This window comes from Triturus cristatus, chromosome 11 (genome assembly GCF_964204655.1).
Source record: "Triturus cristatus chromosome 11, aTriCri1.1, whole genome shotgun sequence".
NCBI classification, from domain to species: Eukaryota; Metazoa; Chordata; class Amphibia; order Caudata; family Salamandridae; genus Triturus; species Triturus cristatus.
Window position 1 is genome coordinate 933,247,210 of NC_140594.1, and position 22,098 is coordinate 933,269,307.

The 22,098-nt window shown below is 44.0% G+C and overlaps 1 protein-coding gene across 4 annotated transcripts in view; it reads right to left on the reverse strand.

The window, feature by feature from the left end:
- Window positions 1–22,098, reverse strand: part of YEATS2 (YEATS domain containing 2) — a 1,415,500-nt gene that overhangs the window by 1,123,448 nt on the left and 269,954 nt on the right. For all 4 annotated transcript variants that reach the window (XM_085634927.1, XM_085634925.1, XM_085634929.1 and 1 more), the window contains one exon: window positions 10,705–10,816. In XM_085634927.1, coding sequence (XP_085491053.1) covers window positions 10,705–10,816 — 112 coding nt within the window. The remainder of the gene's footprint in view (window positions 1–10,704; window positions 10,817–22,098) is intronic.

Genomic DNA, 22,098 nt, shown 5'->3' on the forward strand with positions numbered 1-22,098 from the left:
CCTCCCGCAACCCTCCACAGTTACTGCACTCTATGCAAGTCTTCAAGTATAGTCAAATCAAGTCAGACCGGCTCCGAGATGTCAGCCCTGCCCATCCCGGCCACTGTCTCCATCCTCGGCTGTGTCGTCCCCCGTCCGTCGCCGGGGCAAAGCGTCCAGCCATTCGTCGGCCATAACAGGAGAGTCAAAAAAGAATGTCCGATCGTCGTGCACCACCCGCAGTCTGGCAGGGAAGAGCATGGCATACTTCAGGTCTCTTTCCCGGAGCCGCCGCTTCACCCCCAGGAAGCCCTGTCTCTGCCTCTGCACCTGCTGGGTGAAGTCCGGATAGAAATTCACCGACGCGTTCTGGAAGGGGACCGGGCCCGTCACCCTCGATGCTTGCAGAATAGCGTACCGATCTCGAAAGTGAAAGAGCCGGGCCACGATCGGCCTCGGCGGGGCACCCGCCTTAGGCCTCCCGCCCGGCACTCTATGGGCCCTTTCCACCGCAAAGAACTTCCCAAGGCCCTTGGGCTTCAGATGATTGAGGACCAAGTCTTCAACAAGCAGGTCAACCGAAGCCTCATCCGAGGACTCCGGGACCCCGATAACGCGCACATTGTTGCGCCTGGCCCGGCTCTCAAAGTCCTCCAGCCGGCGGGCGACGAGATCACTCTCGGACCTCAGCTTACGAACCTCGGTCTGCAGTTCCGTAACATCATCAGTGAGGCCCGTGGTCTTGAGGTCCAAGTTCTTAACCCGTTCATTCGTTTTGCCCAAGTCCGCACGGATCAGGTTGACATCCACCAAAATGGCATCCACCTTATGCGCCAGGGCCTCAAACTGTCTCCCAATCGAAGTCTGCATCCCTTCGAGCGCGCCCATGACATCCTGCAGGGAGAGCTCCGGGGCCACAGGCGAGTCCTCCTTCTGGGCATCCGGCACCTGGCTCGATCCACTCGGTGATCCCTTTTTCAGAGCATATCGGTCCATGCTGTTGACTTGGGTGTAGGTTCCCCGCCTGGTAGACTTAGGCTTCTGCCGATCCCCTTCTGCTTTGCCCGACATGGTTGACTCCAAGCAGGTCGGTTCAGTTAAGACGGGTCCCTCTCAAGGAGAGGAATAAGGAGTGATCAGTTCTACCGTGGACCGCCAGAGTAGCCTGCAGAGCGTCCCCGGGGTAATAAAGCCATCCAGAGCTCTCCAGTAGCAGGGCTGACAAAGGGAGCGAAATCGAAAGTGAAAGTGCGGGGACCTCCGTCCGACAGTTCACACCTCGCCTGGCCGTTGTTGTTCAACTAGGAGTCGGGCATCCAGCCAACTCTAGCCCCTGGCTTCCCCGGGAGATAGGCCGCAATCTTCCGCCAGGTGTAAGTCCGGTTCCCGGTGGACGATCCGACCGCGGGTAGCATCAATCGCCTCCCTGACCAATCATCTACACGATGCCATGCATGCAGACAGGATTAGAGACAGGATAGTCGACGGAGGGCGCGAGGGTCTCGGGAGCTCTAAGCTCACGCGGCCATCTTGGTCAAGCGCTAGGCTCCTCCGAAGTACGATTTTCTTAGTAAAAAAGAAAGACAAGGGCTGGCGTCCAGTTATAAACCTAAAAGAACTAAATTCTTTTCTGGTTTACTGACATTTCAAAATGGAGGGTATTCACCTCCTAAGAGATATCCTTCAAGAGAAGGACTGGCTTGTGAAACTGGATCTAAAAGATGCCTATTTCACAATTCCAATGCACAAAGACTCCCAGAGGTTTCCAAGATTCTCCTGGAGAGGTATAACATACCAATTTCAAAGCCTTACCTTTGGACTCTCCTCAGCACCTTGGTGTTTCACCAAGATGTTAAGACCAGTTGTGGCAGCACTAAGAAGGAAAGGCGCCCGCGTAATAATTTATCTAGACGATATCCTCTTAATATCTCAAAACAAGGAAGTCTTATTGAAACACATGAATTGGACAAGAGACCTCTTGAAAAGTTTGGGGTTCATTATCAATATAGAAACATCTATTCTGACACCCTCTCAAAACTTAGAGTTCTTGGGATTCCAAGTAGATACAACTATAAGCCAATTACAACTTCCCTAAAAGAAACTCGCCAAGATAAAGAAAGAGGTTTCTTACGTGATGTCCAAGAACTTAGTCAGTTTACGCGAGCTGGCCAGAATAGTTGGCCTACTCTCCTCCTCTATTCAAGCAATTTCTCCAGGCCCACTACATTACAGAGCCCTACAAAGATTAAAATCATTGGGGTTAAAGAAGGGACTATGGCATTCAGATACACTCCCTCTTTCGGAAGAGGCTCGAGAAGAGATCTTTGGTGGTGGAACAACCTAGACAGTTGGAATGGGAAAGCAATCTTCGGAAACACCCCCGAACACACGGCGGAATCAGATGCGAGCAATCTAGGATGGGGTGCCAGGATAGGTGCGTTAGAAACAGGTGACAGGTGGTCCCGAGAAGAACTCCCTCTCCACATAAATTGCTTAGAGATGTTAGCTTGCCTAAATGCTCTCATGAGTTTCAAAACCACTCTGAGGAACAGTGTCGTCTTGATCAAATTAGACAATTTCACGGCTGTCTCTTATATCAACCGATTGGGGGGTGCAAGATCAAAAATCCTTGCGGATCTAGCAAAAAAGATTTGGTATTTCTGTTGGAACCAGAAAATTATTTTAAAAGCAGAATTTATCCATGGGCATCAGAATACAAGGGCCGATTGGAACTCAAGGTTCCTGAAAGACTCGAGCGATTGGAAATTGAATCCTTTTATCTTCAGGAAGATACAGAACCTTTGGGGTCCCTTTCAGGTAGACCTCTTTGCCAGCAGACATACCTTTCAGATCGAAACCTATTACAGCTGGAGACCAGACCCCAACGCACAGGCAGTAGATGCCCTAACCCAATCTTGGAACAATCTGAACTGTTATGCCTTCCCACCCTTTTCACTAATTCAAAGAGTTCTGCTGAAAGTCAGATCAGATCAGTGCACGATAATCCTAATTACCCCCTTCTGGAATACACAAGTTTGGTTTCCAGGAGCAATGGAACTAGAAATAGATGTTCCACGTTTTATCCCATGAAAAATTGGTCTCCTTCAGGGTCAAAACGGCGAAGAACACCCTCTTCTCCTAGAAGGCAACCTGAACCTTCTTGCCTGGAGCATTTCAGGAAATCAAAAAGATACTCAGGCCTTTCAGGACAAGCTAAAGACCTTTTGGACGAATCATGGGCTCCAGGCACAAGGAGAAGATACATCTGAGTTTGGAAAAAATTGTGTAGTTGGTGCCTGGAACGGGATCTGGATCCAGTGGAAGCCCCTATAGTGGATTTAGCTAATTTCCTTGCTAAGTTATTTAATTCAGGTCTATGTTACAGAACAATCAACTGTTATAGATCTGGGATTTCTGCAGAACACTCCTTAGTTAATGAATGTTCAATTGGTTCAGACCCACTGATCCGTAGAGTAATGAAAGGAATTAGACTAAAACGTCCCGCTAAGTCAAGATATGACTCGTTATGGAATGTTAACCTCATCTTTGAGCTTTTCTCTTCATGGCCAGAAAATCCTTTGCTTTCAAGAAAACAACTAACGACTAAACTAGCAACCTTACTCTGTCTAATATCATTTAAACGAGTTTTCGACGTTAAAGCCCTAGATATATCTAGTAGATTTTATTCCCCAGAGGGAGTACATTTTGAAATTTGGAAAAGAACTAAAACTATGACTGAAAACATCTTTTATCCCTATTTCCCAGAATGTAAGAAATTGTGTGTAGTGGACTGCATGAAATCGTATGATTCTTTAATGCATAACCATAGACCTCTTGATGAAAAACAGCTTTTAATTTCTTTTGTGAAACCTTTCAAAGCGGTTTCAACAGCTACCATTGCTAGATGGGTTAAGTTTATAATGTCACAAGCAGGAATAGACTTATCTAAATTTGGGGCTCACTCTTCTCGTGGAGCTATGGCCAGTAAAGTATTCTGGTCTGGAGGTTCTCACTGGTATCCTTAAAACTGCTGATTGGTCAAGAGTTTCCACCTTTTCACAGTTTTATCTTAAACCTATGGATCATGTGAGCAATTCAGCGTTAAAAAGCTTTAAACTTGCATAATGGTAGCCTCCGGTCTTGTAATGAAATGACGATTCTCCAATTATCATACAATTATCATACAGAGAGTATCTGGATTTCATTAAAGACTACGGAGGCTAACATTATCCCACCCACCACTCCCTGGTGGAGATCTAACTATTTTATGTTATTAAACTTTTATCAATTCTAACCTTGTTTTTTTCACTCCCTGCAGACTAAAATACCTTTATATTTTTCGATTTAAAAAAAAAAAAAAAAAAAAAAAAAATGAAATACCTATGTATTTGTTACTCAATTTTAACTGGTTATCTACCAGTTTGATCTCTCTTTTCTTCCAGATTCTTCATCCTTGTGAAATTCGCCTCTTCATCTGTACATCTAAGTTTGTCCGTCGCAGCTCTAGAGGATGTTGACCTGTTGCTATGGCGCTATGTATTATTGTTTGGAACTTTGTTATTCATTATCTATTGCATTCATGATGTAATGTGTTCTTTAAAGGGCTGCAGTTTTGGGCAGCAATAAAAGTATATTGCATAATGTTAGCCTCCGTAGTCTTTAATGAAATCACGATTCTCTCTGTATGATAACTGGAGAATCGTCATTCTTGCCTACAGCCCCCTACATCCCCCTGAACAGTAACATTAATTTATATTACTGTTTCAATTGTAATTGCCAGTCACAGTAACGTTTGAAAAGGATTCCAAATTTCACAAAGATGAAAACAAAAGCACACACACAGATTTCCTAAGTGAAAACAATGAGACCCAAAGAAACCAGAGTAGTATGGTGAATAATCCAGGAGGGCGCTGGGATTTACCATAGGTGGTGACAGGGAGGATGCCAGGTCGCATTGCTGCTTCAGGTATTTAATGTTTGCAGCTTCAAACCCCGGACACAGCAGGAACTTTTTTCAAGGGTCAATTTTGGAATTTTTCTCATTTCAGTCTTGTTGCTTTCAAAAACTCCAGCCAAACTGGGAGTTCCACTTCATTGCTTTCAAGGAGATGGGAGGGAGGTAGTGGGGAGGTGCTTAATAAATGTATTTGTTAAGCGATAAACTGTTGCACAGAAGGATACAAGAAAGTTTGGAAGGATAAAGGTTATACAAGTGACTGCTTGGTGAGTATGTGGTGTGGGCTCCTCTGTAAACACCACTCCTGTTCAAAGGAAGCACTACATATTAAGGAACTCCCAGGGAAAGGGCAAGCCTGCTTCAGATTCTATAAACCTCAAATGCACCTCTGCTACATGAGGTTGAGTCAAACTTATTTTATCCATCTTGTCTAAATCTGCTATTACTAAAGGGCTACACAAAGACCCTCAGTGGCTAGGCGCAGAAGCGGTTGACCCATGGCTCTCATCGAGTAAGGTAGCTATAAGCATATACCATCACACTGATGCTCTGACTCTTCCTATGTCTCAGGACAATGCAGATCAGGACTGTCAGTGCCCTATGTTCCTATGTGTGGATCAACTGGTTAACACTGTAAACACGGTTAGTACTGTTCTGTAATCCTCACAGCCTGCCCCTGTTGTTATTTCAAGTTTGTATTCAACAATGTCTCAAGACAACTCGGCATGAAGCCCATTAATTTAGGCATGGTCACCCATGGCCAGGGCCAGGCCCAGGCCCCTTGGCAATTTTAGGCAACTGACTAGCAACATCATCGCCAGCTGCAGCGGCAGCCCGTTCTTTAGATCCTACACTTTAATCATTATTGGGAACTATTTTGTCAGAATTCAGGGATATTAAAATCTCTCAAGGACAGGCTTCGGCATTTCTCAAGAGTAAGTAAGCTAAGTGGTATTGATCAGAAACTGTCCAGTACTACTGACAGGAAAGATCAACTGAAACACAGGGTTTGGGATTTGTAGGATCGAAATGGGACCACTCAAGTGAGCTGGGTACATCAAAAAAAGGAGCACTAGAAGATAAAGAAGAGTTCGAAAATCACTCCATGCATTGAAACCACAGGTTTACAGGCATTCCAGAGAAATCTGAAAAGGATTGATGTAAAAATTCCTTATACGGAACACCTTACAAAGAACATATTGCTCAATCAACTGAGGACTTCACTATTATAAGGGCTCATCGAATACCTGCCCAAAAATTTGAAATGCCCCTGCTAAGTATCCACAGACAGTGTTGGCTAACTTCTCAGATTTTCAGATTAAAGAATAAGTCCAGCAGAATTCATTTGATTCCCCAGAATTATTTTCTTTTAATGTCTTTTAAGACATGACTATTACGGCAGCTAGAAGAAGAAAGGATTTTCAGAGCATGTTTGATTCCTTTACAGCAGCTGGGGGCCAGATTACTTTGTTTCAGCAGACTAAACAGAGTACTTCATAAGGGATATTTCCATATCTTTAACTCATCTGACACTGTGCAGATCTTTCTAAAGCGTCTACAGAACTAACAGACTAGTTAGGGAAATCAGACAGGAGGTGTTTTGTACATATTTGTTTTTTTTGGGGGGGTGGGGGCTATGTCATATCATATATATTGTTAACTGATTGATTACATTTGTTTCTTTTTTCTGATCTTATTTCTGATCTTATTTTTCATTTGATTATCTTTTCTTATCTTTCTGTACAACTTAACAGGTTGCTTCCGGTAAGGGTTTTTTGTTTGTTTGATGTTTTGCTGTTTCTTGTCCACCCAATGTGGTGACTGGGTGGATGCAATTCCATGGCACCTTTAGTTGAAGGGTGGACTTCCCTGGGGTGGGGGTGGGGGCAGGCAACAATTTGAGGGAAGCTTTGGGGCAGGGGTGGGCAAAGTGTAGGGAAAGAGGGGGTGGACATGGTGGGAGGTTGGATGTTGGTGGCACATGGGTAGTTTAAATGAGAAAATTGTATTATCTTGTTGGCTTTGTCTAATGTTTAATTTTAACAGGGTTATCATCTTAGACAGAAAAGCTTATCATGGGGATAATCAGAGTTGTCTTGTAATAATAATGAGGCAAATAAGTACAAATTCCACGCTGCCCTGAGCTGCTGGTTAGCCATCTTTTCCCTAGATGTCATATTTCTTTAAGAGATTCATCTTAAAACCAACAAGCCTAGGCTATTACTACCTAATTGGATATTACAGCTACAGTTTGCTTTCCTAAATGTCGATGGTAAGGGGGTGGCTTTCTTTTTTGGCAGCTCATCAACTGTAGAGATTACTAACTCTGTTAAGGACCCTTTAGGAAGATGCCTTTGGGTCCGGGCCCCAGTGGGGACAGGCTTTTGCAATTTTGTGAACTACTAAGGCCCAATCACAGACCAAATTCAGGCCTTGCAACATTTGTATTCCTTTGCAGTGCAATTCAAAGGCTCTAATATTATGGGTGGGGATTTTAACTTCCTCCAAGACCCAAAACTGGATGCCTTATGGAAGACTATAAGGCAATCTAAGCCCAAAACCGCAAGCTTTATTGCCACTTTTAAGGCTGATTTTGGTCTTATAGGTCAGTGGTGATTCCAATCCCCGCTACTAAGATAATTTACTTGTTACAGAGCTAGACATAGTGAGATTTATTTTTGGGGCTCCCAGTTTTTAGGAGTGAATTCTTGAATTATCATGAATAGGTTTTCTGACCACACAGTGATCTCTCTTGATTTTCAGAGGAAACGGGGTTACTCCCATCGAAAAAAGTGGTTTTGATTTGACTTTTTTCAAATTAATTTGGACTCTGCCCTTCTTCATATTGTTTGGGATGCTGCCTTTAACGCTGCTTTGAGAGGGCAGGCGATAGCATGTTCAGCTATAATGGTTAAAAAAAAGAAAGCACTTGGTTTCCGCATTTCACGAGAATTTCAAAGCTTGCACCTAATGCTCTAAACTCAGCTACGATCTTAGATCTTGGAGCCCACCTTAGGCGTTGGACCTGGCAAAGCAAAAGCTTAAAGACTTACGTGGGAGAAGAATTGCTCAGGCAACAGAATATCAATCTGAACTTTTATGAGGAGAGTGAACATGCTGGCAGACTGCTAGCATGGTCCGTTAAAACTAATGCTAACTTCTGGACAATTATTGAGGAGTCAATAACTAAACAGCTTGTATCGGAGCCCCATCTTATACAGAGTGTTTTATTCATTCTAGAGCATTTTATAACCCAGATGATACTAGGAATCCTAATCGGATTTAAAAAAAAAAATATATATATATATATATTTTTTTTTTACAAAGAATCACAATCCCGAAGATGTTTTCAACTCAAAGTTCAGATCTCCTGGCCCCGATTTCAGCAGAGGAAATTAAGCTATGTTTAGAGGGGTGTGAGGCTGGGAAAGCGGTGGGTAAAAGCTTTAATTCAATCCTAGAGTAAGGACCTGTGTTGCCTTCTTTTTCAGAGGTGACTGTCAATAGCATCCAGGAAAAAAACATCAGGAGTCCACCCTGGGTTTTATATTCAGACTGCAAGCCTTTCATGAAAATTACAGCAGTTAGGACTATGTCTGTAGCAGCATCCCTGATTCACCCAGATGAGAGTGGGGTTCTTAGTATTTGATACATGCTATTGATTATTTTCCTCAGAACAAACTGCATATTGTTATTTTGAAGTTAAACGCAGAAAAAGCCTTTGACTTTGTTAGTTGGGAGGCTCTTCTCTGCATTTTAGGGGTTTTGTCATCCCCTCCTCTGCTCGCGAAAATGCTGAATTAAATAAACCAAGGAAAAACAAATTATTTTATCTAATGCCTCCACCGCAGATATTTAACCAGACCTAGGATACAAGTATAACAGTATAACCCCACACAACCAATTAGAAATGTGGGCATCCATGTTACATTCAATTATGAGGATTTGTAATTAGAAATTTGGGCATCCATGTTACATTCAATTGTGTAACATAATATAAATATAAACTTAATGATGTGCCTACATTGATCAAAGTGTTCTACCTCCTCGTCAAATTTTATTTGCTACCAATTTTAATTATTGGTAGAGTGGCATTAATTCAAATATCAATTTTGCCTCTTTTTATTTTTTTTTATTTCCAAATATTCCAATCCTATTTTTTTTTTACAGAGGTTCACTCGCTACTATGCAGGTTTATCTGGAACCACCACCAGCCTAGGCTGAGCTTCCCAAATCTGCAATTGGATAGAGAATATGGTGTCCTTGCTTTGCCCAATCTGCAACCGCATTACTTGGCAGCCCTCTTAGACACCCTTTCTCGTCTAAATGATATGCTTTAAGTCCCAGTTTTTGACAATTGCTTAGTCCACGCTATGCTGGAGGGTGCAGGGGTTTTTTCGCCAGTATTTATGAAAAAAGAAATTCTTCCAAAAACAACAGGTATAAGGTGATTCAGGAGCCTCTATGGCATAAGGATGAATATTTTCAAGAACTAAATATTCCAGCCTGTCATGAACTTCATTTATTGAAAGACCGTACTGCCTGTGGCTTATATATTTTTGATGAGAAACTGAACCGCTGGGAGGATATAGGCTTTTGAGTGGTCGCTAATTTTAAATACAACAATTTAGGGAAGTGTTGGGACCAACTAGGCACTGCAAATGATACATTAGGAAAGAAGCTATTGTTTCCTTTCCTGAAAATTTAAAATTTGTTAAAGCTGTAAACTCTGCATTACATTTTAAAAGTGATGTTCAAACATAAAATGAGAGGTGTTAGCAGCTAGTACAGACAGGTTCAAGATGGCTGTCATGTTAATCTGCTTGCCAAACATATCTAGAAAATTAAATTGGGTGCAGATTGATGTCCAAGGCATGGGAAGAGCTGAGCCAATTTAGTTATGTTATTTAGAGCCGCTAATTTTAGAAGCATGGAGTTATTCCTCTTGCTTGTTTTAATACAAGATCCCTTAAAGTTTGAATAGCTTCTTTCCTTCAGTTCGTAATCGCTGTTTTAGATGCCATCTGGAGGGAAAAGGAGACTGGCTTCATGTCACTGCATTGTGCCCCCTTTTTCATGTATTTTGGCATTGGTGTTCTATCCGAGCTCATTGCTAAATGAGCTCTTTCAGTTGGAACCTTGCACCATCTTGTTTGAGATTATTAGTAGTGAGAGTCTTAAATTCGATTCTGGGTTGCAATATTTTTCATTATCTGAGCGTAAGGTTGATATCGATTGCAATGTCTGTTCGCTCTGTGATCTTGCAACTGTGGAATTCAATTGCATCACCTCTACTGGTTAATTGGCAGAGTAAAATGAAGAGTTCAATTTTTTGAGTAGGTATATGCAAAAAGAATTAAACAATTGAGGAAGTATAATAGCATTAGGTGTAATTTAGACTCCGTATGAGCGTGTTTGTAGCAAGTGTACTTTGGGCACTTTGTCTATGCTAACCTTTTTAACGCCATTGGATCGATTTGCTGTTATAATGCCTTAATGCATTTTATAATGTATGATGCCGTTGTATTTGTACTCCTATTCATACCTACTTATACATCTTTCTGCTACCAATAAATTATAATGCAATAAAGGTCGATTTGCAGATCTAATCATTACAACACAAATGTACAACCAACGCTGTTAGCAATATAATGGATACTCTAGAAATCACCAAACCCTGAAGAGTGCTTAAATCTTTGAAAATGGCCTGGTCCTAGCTCAAGCACTGAGGCACTTCACCGTTTGAGGCTGATCAGTTTCATTATTACCTTCAAATTATGTATGATGTCAACTCTCTTGTTCTGGCTGTCCTTAAAGTGAATCTGCACCCTCACAGGAAACTCTCCCCAGCCCCGTCTGGTAAGATGAAAAGGAGGTTCGCTAAAAAAGAGAATGTACAAAAACACTTAACTAACAGGTTCAATATTTTGAAACGTTTACAAGTACCTAAAGCTATGCATTTTCTTACAGACTGAAAAGAGAAGTCATCGATTTTTAGTTAATTGAAACCCTCGAGAATACAACAATTGTGGTGTGGCCAAGATGCCTAAAAAGTACCTTTCTGCTCCTCTGCCCGCCTGATGCTGGTGCTGCCGCAGAGTGGGCCTGGCGTGACTGGCGGACTGCTGCGGAGACTCGCATGGGTCCTTGGAGGTCTATGTGACCCAAGTTGATACACAGCTGCCAAGGTTTCAGATTGCGATGTGTGACATTTACATAATTTTAGTGTGATTATGAGTAACATTCCAATGTCTAGGCATGACACTTTTCTCACGAGCAAAATCAAACAAGGAAGACCACGGAAACATATAAATATCGTTTTGTTAACTTTATTCGACACAAAGTCATAAAAGTATCACAGATATACATAAAACATGTTACAAGCCAATAAAAACAAGTTTATAAATAGATAAAATTGTAAAAAGCAATTAAACTACATGTGAATAAAGTCGAATAATTTTTAAAAGTAGGGATGGAAGAAGGATTACCATAGCTCAATTAATTATACCTGGGGCAAGCCTCCATATCCTAGTACTATTCGGATTTCATATACCTAGCGATCTTCCTTAGCTCGAATTAGCCATGCCCATTTCAGTAATTTTGCCATGGCTAATGCAATTGGAAGGCTAGGGTCAGTGCATAATATTCTTAGAGCCTCCTCATGTTTCCGTAAACCAATGAGGCGGCATATAGGTTTAACCCATTTATTTCTTGGGGCTGTATATAATGTGCAAAAAAAACAAGAAGTGGCTCATCGTCTCTTTCTTATCCTTACATTTAGGGCATTTATCACCATCAGTCCCCGCCCATCTAGACGTAAATGCCCTAATGGGAAGGGTTCCTATCCTAAATTGAAAATAAAGCTTCCGGTCTATTGGTTTCACTATTGCATCCCAATAGGGTTCCAATAATGGGTAAGATTTAAATTCGAGGAAACGCTCTGTGAGATGAGCAGAAGCATTTACAGAACACTTTTCTGTGAAAATCATCTCCCAATATATCTTCTTAATTTCTGTCTTGGAGGAGAAAACAGTATTTATTGGGTCATCCCACAGATCCCTCAAGCCCATTCTCCCTAGAAGAGATCTAATTGATTTCAACCACTTAATTTTATGAAAGCAATCCTTCTCTATTACTTCCTTGAGACCCCTTGCATAGTGATACAGTTCCTCCGTGGTCCATAGCCTACGCCAATATAATACTGGTCGCAGCTTGGCAAGATCATACACAGACTTCTTACCAAGATCACAAAACAGGGGGACCAAAGGGGTACTTTGGGGGACATAAGTAACTTTCCTCAGAAACTCATTTTCTAAAGTGGTCAGCTGCTTAAGATTAGAAAACCCCCACAGCTCAGCACCATATAGAACGGAACCCAAAACTTTCATCCCATAGATCTCTAGGACTGATCTAATCGGTTTAGTGAAAGAAGACTTAAATCTTTTACGTAATGCGCCTGCTTGTTGTTTAAACCTTAATATACTTGTATCTACCTGCGTATTCCAGCACATATCACTCTGAAGGTTGACCCCTAAATAAGTGAAGGCTTCAACCCGCTCTAGGCGACAATTGCCCATATATATACTTTCCTTGAACCGTTTTATTTGCTTTTGGCATCTAGGTTCAGTAAGGACCATTAATTTAGTTTTTGCACTATTTATTTCTAGCCCTCGCTTATCACAAAAATCCATAAAACGCTGGAGTGCCTTCTGTAGGCCACTTGGGGTTTTAGAGATTATTAGAGTGTCGTCCGCGAACATGAGGACCGGGACGCACTCTCCTACCAACACGGGGGCATCAGTTGGAACCAGTGAGAGGTATTTGGCCACTCCGTTTATAAAGAGTGAGAACAGGGTAGGCGCCATAACGCAACCATGTCTCACTCCCCTCTCTACCGGACAAGCATCTGTAACTTCACCCTGCCTGCCCCATCTAACTCTTGCATAAGTGTCCTCATGAAGGCGTGCAATCAAAGTTAACAATTCCAATGGCATACCTAATTCCTCCAATACTTGGCAAAGCTTCCCTCGCGGGACAAGATCGAACGCTGCCCTTAAATCTACAAATACTGCATATAATGCACCTTTGCCCAAAACCACGACACGCCAATATAAAACAATAAATCTAAAAACCTGATCTATCGTGCTAGTCCTAGGTCAGAACCCAGCTTGCAACGGGCTGAGGATATCCCCCTCTTCCATCCAGTCCTGGATCTTTCCCAGGACCAGTTGCCCCATTATTTTTTGTAATGAATCGATCAGGCTAATAGGCCTATAGTTACTCGCTAGAGACTTATCCCCTTTTTTATAAATGGGCACGATTTCTGCTCCTTTCCATGTGTGAGGGACAGCCATCCCCTGGGCAAAAACCAAAGGAAATGATGGACGGAGTGTTGAACATTGCAAGCACTCACCCCCAGTCAACTGATCTGGGTTTAATCCATCACCGTTCTTTAGCCCACTCTGCCACCCCAGTTCAGACATGGCGATATGCAAATCAGTCTGACCCTGTGCCTCATGGGAACAGTCCAGCCCGAACTGCCAAGCCATGTCTTCCCTGGACCGGAAACAAGCTTCCTAGGACCGGTTTCTGGCATTTCAGCCGTCTTCAGCCAGGCTTGCTTGAATCCAGTGGCAAAGTGAGCAAGGGACTCACGTCTGAGCATACCCTGCCAACTTATGGCGAACAAAGCAAAAACCAAAGGAAATGATGGACGGAGTGTTGAACATTGCAAGCACTCACCCCCAGTCAACTGATCTGGGTTTAATCCATCACCGTTCTTTAGCCCACTCTGCCACCCCAGTTCAGACATGGCGATATGCAAATCAGTCTGACCCTGTGCCTCATGGGAACAGTCCAGCCCGAACTGCCAAGCCATGTCTTCCCTGGACCGGAAACAAGCTTCCTAGGACCGGTTTCTGGCATTTCAGCCGTCTTCAGCCAGGCTTGCTTGAATCCAGTGGCAAAGTGAGCAAGGGACTCACGTCTGAGCATACCCTGCCAACTTATGGCGAACAAAGCAAAAACCAAAGGAAATGATGGACGGAGTGTTGAACATTGCAAGCACTCACCCCCAGTCAACTGATCTGGGTTTAATCCATCACCGTTCTTTAGCCCACTCTGCCACCCCAGTTCAGACATGGCGATATGCAAATCAGTCTGACCCTGTGCCTCATGGGAACAGTCCAGCCCGAACTGCCAAGCCATGTCTTCCCTGGACCGGAAACAAGCTTCCTAGGACCGGTTTCTGGCATTTCAGCCGTCTTCAGCCAGGCTTGCTTGAATCCAGTGGCAAAGTGAGCAAGGGACTCACGTCTGAGCATACCCTGCCAACTTATGGCGAACAAAGCAAAAACCAAAGGAAATGATGGACGGAGTGTTGAACATTGCAAGCACTCACCCCCAGTCAACTGATCTGGGTTTAATCCATCACCGTTCTTTAGCCCACTCTGCCACCCCAGTTCAGACATGGCGATATGCAAATCAGTCTGACCCTGTGCCTCATGGGAACAGTCCAGCCCGAACTGCCAAGCCATGTCTTCCCTGGACCGGAAACAAGCTTCCTAGGACCGGTTTCTGGCATTTCAGCCGTCTTCAGCCAGGCTTGCTTGAATCCAGTGGCAAAGTGAGCAAGGGACTCACGTCTGAGCATACCCTGCCAACTTATGGCGAACAAAGCAAAAACCAAAGGAAATGATGGACGGAGTGTTGAACATTGCAAGCACTCACCCCCAGTCAACTGATCTGGGTTTAATCCATCACCGTTCTTTAGCCCACTCTGCCACCCCAGTTCAGACATGGCGATATGCAAATCAGTCTGACCCTGTGCCTCATGGGAACAGTCCAGCCCGAACTGCCAAGCCATGTCTTCCCTGGACCGGAAACAAGCTTCCTAGGACCGGTTTCTGGCATTTCAGCCGTCTTCAGCCAGGCTTGCTTGAATCCAGTGGCAAAGTGAGCAAGGGACTCACGTCTGAGCATACCCTGCCAACTTATGGCGAACAAAGCAAAAACCAAAGGAAATGATGGACGGAGTGTTGAACATTGCAAGCACTCACCCCCAGTCAACTGATCTGGGTTTAATCCATCACCGTTCTTTAGCCCACTCTGCCACCCCAGTTCAGACATGGCGATATGCAAATCAGTCTGACCCTGTGCCTCATGGGAACAGTCCAGCCCGAACTGCCAAGCCATGTCTTCCCTGGACCGGAAACAAGCTTCCTAGGACCGGTTTCTGGCATTTCAGCCGTCTTCAGCCAGGCTTGCTTGAATCCAGTGGCAAAGTGAGCAAGGGACTCACGTCTGAGCATACCCTGCCAACTTATGGCGAACAAAGCAAAAACCAAAGGAAATGATGGACGGAGTGTTGAACATTGCAAGCACTCACCCCCAGTCAACTGATCTGGGTTTAATCCATCACCGTTCTTTAGCCCACTCTGCCACCCCAGTTCAGACATGGCGATATGCAAATCAGTCTGACCCTGTGCCTCATGGGAACAGTCCAGCCCGAACTGCCAAGCCATGTCTTCCCTGGACCGGAAACAAGCTTCCTAGGACCGGTTTCTGGCATTTCAGCCGTCTTCAGCCAGGCTTGCTTGAATCCAGTGGCAAAGTGAGCAAGGGACTCACGTCTGAGCATACCCTGCCAACTTATGGCGAACAAAGCAAAAACCAAAGGAAATGATGGACGGAGTGTTGAACATTGCAAGCACTCACCCCCAGTCAACTGATCTGGGTTTAATCCATCACCGTTCTTTAGCCCACTCTGCCACCCCAGTTCAGACATGGCGATATGCAAATCAGTCTGACCCTGTGCCTCATGGGAACAGTCCAGCCCGAACTGCCAAGCCATGTCTTCCCTGGACCGGAAACAAGCTTCCTAGGACCGGTTTCTGGCATTTCAGCCGTCTTCAGCCAGGCTTGCTTGAATCCAGTGGCAAAGTGAGCAAGGGACTCACGTCTGAGCATACCCTGCCAACTTATGGCGAACAAAGCAAAAACCAAAGGAAATGATGGACGGAGTGTTGAACATTGCAAGCACTCACCAGTCGCCCCATTATTTTTTGTAATGAATCGATCAGGCTAATAGGCCTATAGTTACTCGCTAGAGACTTATCCCCTTTTTTATAAATGGGCACGATTTCTGCTCCTTTCCATGTGTGAGGGACAGCCATCCCCTGGGCAATAGCATTAGATAAATAGCCAATATATAATCTCCATCCCTCTTTATCATTAAGAAATAAATCCACAGGTATACAATTCATCCCTGGTGCTCGCCCTGCAATTACAGTATTCAGTGCCCTATCCACATACCCTAAGCTAAAAACGATGCCTTCATAAAATTTAGAACCGAGAGCCGTCCTGCTTAAGTTGCCTTCAGTATTAGCATACTGAGGCTTAAAAAATTCAACCCAGGAGTTTTGGGGTACGTTATTTTGAGGACTAACCGCACGCCCACCTCCTTCCCATTTATAGATGTCCCAAAAAAGTGCCTGGTTCTTTGATAGACATGCATCTTTAAGATTCATCCACACATGGTCATCCCAATCTCTTTTTGCCCCAGAAATTATTTTCCTATAGTTGCAACGGGATGCTCTAATTATCTCCAAATTCCTTGTTTTTAGTGCTAAGCTCAAGCCAGCCCGAGCTTCCCTACAGGATTTGTTGTACCACCTCTCTGGTTTTTTACTCGCCATTATCTTAGCAGTGCCAGATTTTCAAAAATGTGCTTTGATATTAATAAACAGATCATTATGATCGTCCTCAAATGATCAAAACTTCATCCCAGGACATGCACCATCTCCCAACTTATCTAATACCTTATCAAGCTGAACTTTAATAGCACTTAATATATCAGCTTGTTTGCTCACTTTGCACCACTTAAGAGGACGTTCATCATTTGATAAAATAGTCTGAGGGACGAGTGGGTCTTCACTTAAATTAACTATTCCCTCCTGGCCTAACCTAAATGATGCTACAAGAGGGTTATGATCACTCTCAACACGAGTCCTAACTTCCATGTCCACCAAGGTATGCCAGAGCTTCAAATGGACGAGTATATAGTCGATATTACTTGACCTTATCCCATTGTCGTATGTTTTTACTCGCTTCCTATCAGACAATGTCCGCCCATTTGCAGCCCTTAATTGGTTACCTAAACAAAGCCCATTTAAATACAACGCAGCCTCAGTCCATTTAACTGATGGCCTTGCCTCCAGTTCAGGGACACCCCATCTAATATCCTCCTCTTCCAACATATTTACATTTCCCAAACCAAGCGGTTCGAAAGTTGTATTAAAATCACCCGCGATTAACGGCAAAACCCCATCTGGCAGAGATTCAATCAGGAATTCTAAAGCCGTAAATACCTCTGTTTTTTTCCCGCCGGGAACTCCTCGAGCATACACATTAATAATAACAATTTTTAGGTCACCCAACATATTAAGCCTAACAGCGATAATATCGCAGTGCCCAGATGAAAATAATTGAATACTACAACTTAGATGCTGTTTGACCCAAATTGTCAATCCTCCCTTTGGGCGTCCCCTTTGTCCTCGCACTGCAGGGACATAAAAGTTCAGATAACCTGGGTTAAAGACTGGTTCAACAGACCAGGTCTCTTGAAAGAGACAGATATCAAAATTATTAATAAATTTTAGCCAACATGGTGAAGCAGCCTTAGTCCCAATACCAGCTAGATTCCACGATACCATTGAAGTCAGGCTGGCTGTGGTCTGTCTACCCTCTTTCATTACAGTTCTAACCACAGTAGGACTCGGGTACAACATCGTATGCGCAGCTATAGTTTGTGGTTCCTTAATTTCCGGCCTAAAGTAGAACTAGGGTGTATCATCAGATATTCAACTGTGGTTTGGGGTTCCTCAATTAGTGCATCCCTAGTTATAATAGTGCTAAAGTAAAACTTCTTAAACTTAGCCGGGATCAATGAATTATCTGCCCTATGTGAGCAAGGGTGGGGGGAGCAATTAGCACCTGGTCGTGAAGTTGTGCTAACACCAACATTTACCCTGGGACTTGACCCTCCCTCAGCTATTCCTATACCATAAATCATGTGTCCTTCTCCTTCCATTAGGTTTATCTCAAGCGGACTTTTTGTACTACTAGAACTTGAGGACTCACCCCCTGCCTCCATTTGCTGTCAGTCGCACTCCTCCAAACCTGACAAAACTGAGAACCTATTATATAGACTTAAATTCCGTGTGATCGGGTAGCTAGATCGATCATTCCATAGGGGCATTTCTCTAAATAGATCTTGCACAGGAGCATAAAAATAGGTTAGAGAAAGTGATTGGATCCGTGATCTGGGGTCTATTTGTGGCCAACTACAAATATGTTCAACACATCTCCTATCTCTGAAATTGACAATCACACAGTCCCCCCCCCAACTGTCTTTACACTTCTGCCTACCCAATTTACTCTTCTTACAGACAGAATCTCGGCCCTGCTATACACGGGCAACGGCCTATTCGCATTAAGCCAAAATGTGCACTTATTTTTTAGCTCTGCATGTGTCTCCCTCTTACCCGGCCCTAATAGTGGTACCCCTGCCAATATAACCACATAGGGAACAGATTCAGGAGGGAGTTCCACAGTAGGTAGGTTTGGTATCACATACTTGAAGGGTTTAGTTGGTATAACGCCCACATTAGATGCCAATTTGCTTGTCCCCACACTTTTATCCTTGGCTCCCTGCTCATGTTGTCTAACCTCAGCAACACTAGGCAGTGGGATAGTAGTACAAGTAGTCTCGGACATATTTACAACAGAGGTAGTACTCCTAGTTGGCGATCCATTTCGGGTGTTACCCTCAGCATTTTGGCATTGTGGTATTAATATCGCCTGTTTGCTGGTTGAGTCGCTATTCCGATTACCCAGCGTCTTCTGAACTGATGCTAGCGAAAGTTCAAGTCATGTCAATCTAGACTCAATACGGTCCAGTCTTCCGTGAATTGGATAAATCATCTTTTTAAGCATATCTTCCAAGTTTGTCCAAAACGGGGTACCCAGCTCCTCTGGAGAATCTCTCTCAACACCTAACTTGGGGGTTATTTCTTTACTTGCTAAACAAGATGGACCAGGGCAATCTTTATTTATAACACTCTCATTGGTTACTCGATCTTTCCCCAACTTCCTTTTTCTGCCCTTGGGTTTTGATTGTGTTAAAATTTCATCGCCCGAACATCTGCTTTCCATAGACATACCCTTAGTTTGGTTCATCATACCCTTTTTGGCTATTAGCGCTGATCTAGTTTTAATAATAAGAGAGGTCAGAGATTTCTGGGTAGTGTTTTTATTATTCTTCCCCGAAATAACAATAAGCTGTTGGTCCGCAGCCACGACAAGGTCTTTTGTAGAAACAAGTGGGCTACTAATAACTTCATCCAGAGAGCATAATGTGTCATCTGGATCTGCTTCGATAGGAACTGGAGATTTAATCCCTGCCAGGCATCCCATAGATGACTGTTTGTCAAACACAGTATCTAGGGATAGCCTTTTTTCAGTCAATTCAATATCTTTAGCCAAAGCTGTTGACACCCGTATAAGGAAGTTATCCAAAGTGCCCATCATTGAGCCGCCTGCACTAGCATGTGTCACACTATTGTCTCTTAAACATGTTGTAGTAACAGTAGCCATAGTGGACACTTTATATCCTCTTCTGTAACAGATTCAGATGATCGGAGATTATCCGGGTGATTTAAGTATGCACACTAGAGTAGGTCTGTGTAACGGTAACCCTCACCTTGCATTGGGCGTTCGGGAGGTGGTCCGTCCCGTCCTTAACCGGTCTTGAACGGGCTTAAACGGGCCCGCCCTTGGCCCGGCGCGCGTCTGCGCTGCGGAAGTGATGATGTGCTATGATGGCGCCGACAGGCAAGTGGAAACAGGTGAGGCACACCAAGCCCCCTGGGACACGTAGTTCAAGTCCCACTGCTCTGCACTCCAAACACTGCGAAGCGGCTCTAAATATCAGAAATTCCACTCGTTTGAGCAACAAGAAACTCTAAGAAGATCTTGAAATTGCTGTAAACCACCAGAAATGAAAGGGCACTGACAACTAACACGGAGTCTGTCCAGACTCTGTCGCACGTAGGACCAGAGCTGGACAGACTCAGACCAGGCTGAGAGGCCCAAGCGCGGATCTCAGCTGCTAATCAATTATAATTAATTTACTCAGTCAGTGTGTTACAGGCTCAGTCCGGCTGTAATATTTTAGACCTTTAGTGCTACTAAATATTTAATATTTAATTTAATAATATATCGACTCCGCTCACTGTCCGTCAGCTGAGCGGAGTGCTACCTAGGCCATTGTGCTACGCAAACAAATGATGGACGGAATGCTGAATGAATCACACATTCACCCCCAGTCAAGAGATCTGGGTTAAATCCATCGTTCTTTTGCTCACCATGCCACCCCAGTTTAGACCCAGCCATATGCAAATCAGTCTTGACCCTGTGCCTCATGGGAAGAGTCCAGACCGAGCTGCCAAGCCAGGTCCTCCTGGACCAGAAACAAGCATCCTGGGACCGGTTTCAAGGTATGTCACCCTTCTTCAGCCAGGCTAGCTTGAATCCAGTGGCACAGTGAGCATGGGACCCACGTCTGGGCATACCCATCCCACACAGGGTGAAAAGTGCTATGCAAACAAATGAAGGACGGAATGCTGAATGAATCATACATTCACCCCAGTCAAGAGATCTGGGTTAAATCCATTGTTCTTTTGCTCACCATGCCACCGCAGTTTAGACCCAGCCATATGCAAATCAATCTTGACCCTGTGCCTCATGGTAACAGTCCAGACCGAACTGCCAAGCCAGGTCCTCCCTGGACCGGAAACAAGCATACTGGGACCGGTTGGAAAGTATGTCACCCTTCTTCGGCCAGGCTAGCTTGAATCCAGTGGCGCAGTGAGCATGGGACCCACGTCTAGGCATACCAATCCCACACAGGGTGAAAAGTGCTACGCAAACAAATGATGGACGGAATGCTGAATGAATCATACATTCACCCCAGTCAAGAGATCTGGGTTAAATCCATCATTCTTTTGCTCACCATGCCACCCCAGTTTAGACCCAGCCATATGCAAATCAGTCTTGACCCTGTACCTCATGGGAAGAGTCCAGACCGAGCTGCCAAGCCAGGTCCTCCTGGACCGGAAACAAGCATCCTGGGACCGGTTTCAGGGTATGTCACCCTTCTTCAGCCAGGCTAGCTTGAATCCAATTTACATAATTTTAGTGTAATTATGAGTAACATTTCAATGACTAGGCATGACACTTTCTTGCGAGCAAAATCAAGCAAGGAAGACCACGGAAACATATAAATATCAGAAATTCCACTCGTTTGAGCAACAAGAGGATCTTGAAATTGCTGTAAACCACCAGAAATGAAAGGGCACTGACAACTAACACTGAGTCTGTCCAGACTCTGTCGCACGTGGGACCAGACCACCCAGGCTGAGAGGCCCAAGCACGGATCTCAGCTGCTTATCAATTATAATTCATTTACTCAGTCAGTGTGTTACAGGCTCAGTCCGGCTGTAATATTTTAGACCTTTAGTGCTACTAAATAATGAAAATCAATAATATATCGACTCCGCCCACTGTCCGTCAGATGAGCAGAGTGCGGCCTAGGCCATTGTGGCACCAGTGCACCCTGAGTGCAGCGAGCTACAGGCTCAGGCAGAGCAGTGACGCTGTAATTCAATATAATGTACTGTCGGTTCTGAAGTTGGTCCTCAAATTCAACAAATTGCAGGATATGACTGCCTTGTACGGTATATTCCAATCACATGAGACAATAGTAACTACCACTTAATAATCACTGAGATCTGGATCATCAAACGTTTTGTTCAAAGACAGAGAGACTGTTGGCAAAGTCTATGTTGCCAAATGTGGAGACAACCTTTTAGGCTGTCGACACCAACGAGATTTTGGAATCATTTTAGATCCAAATGCTCCCAACCAAGTAATGTTACTTACACCCCACAGAAATCATCAGGATATTACAGAAAAGTACCCGGAAGTCTTTAGTGAAAATCTAGGACTCCTTAGAGGCTCCAAACAAAAGATAATCTTAAAAGACAGTGCAACTCCTGTTGTACATAAAGTCAGGAAGGTCCCAAACCTCATGATTAAACCAC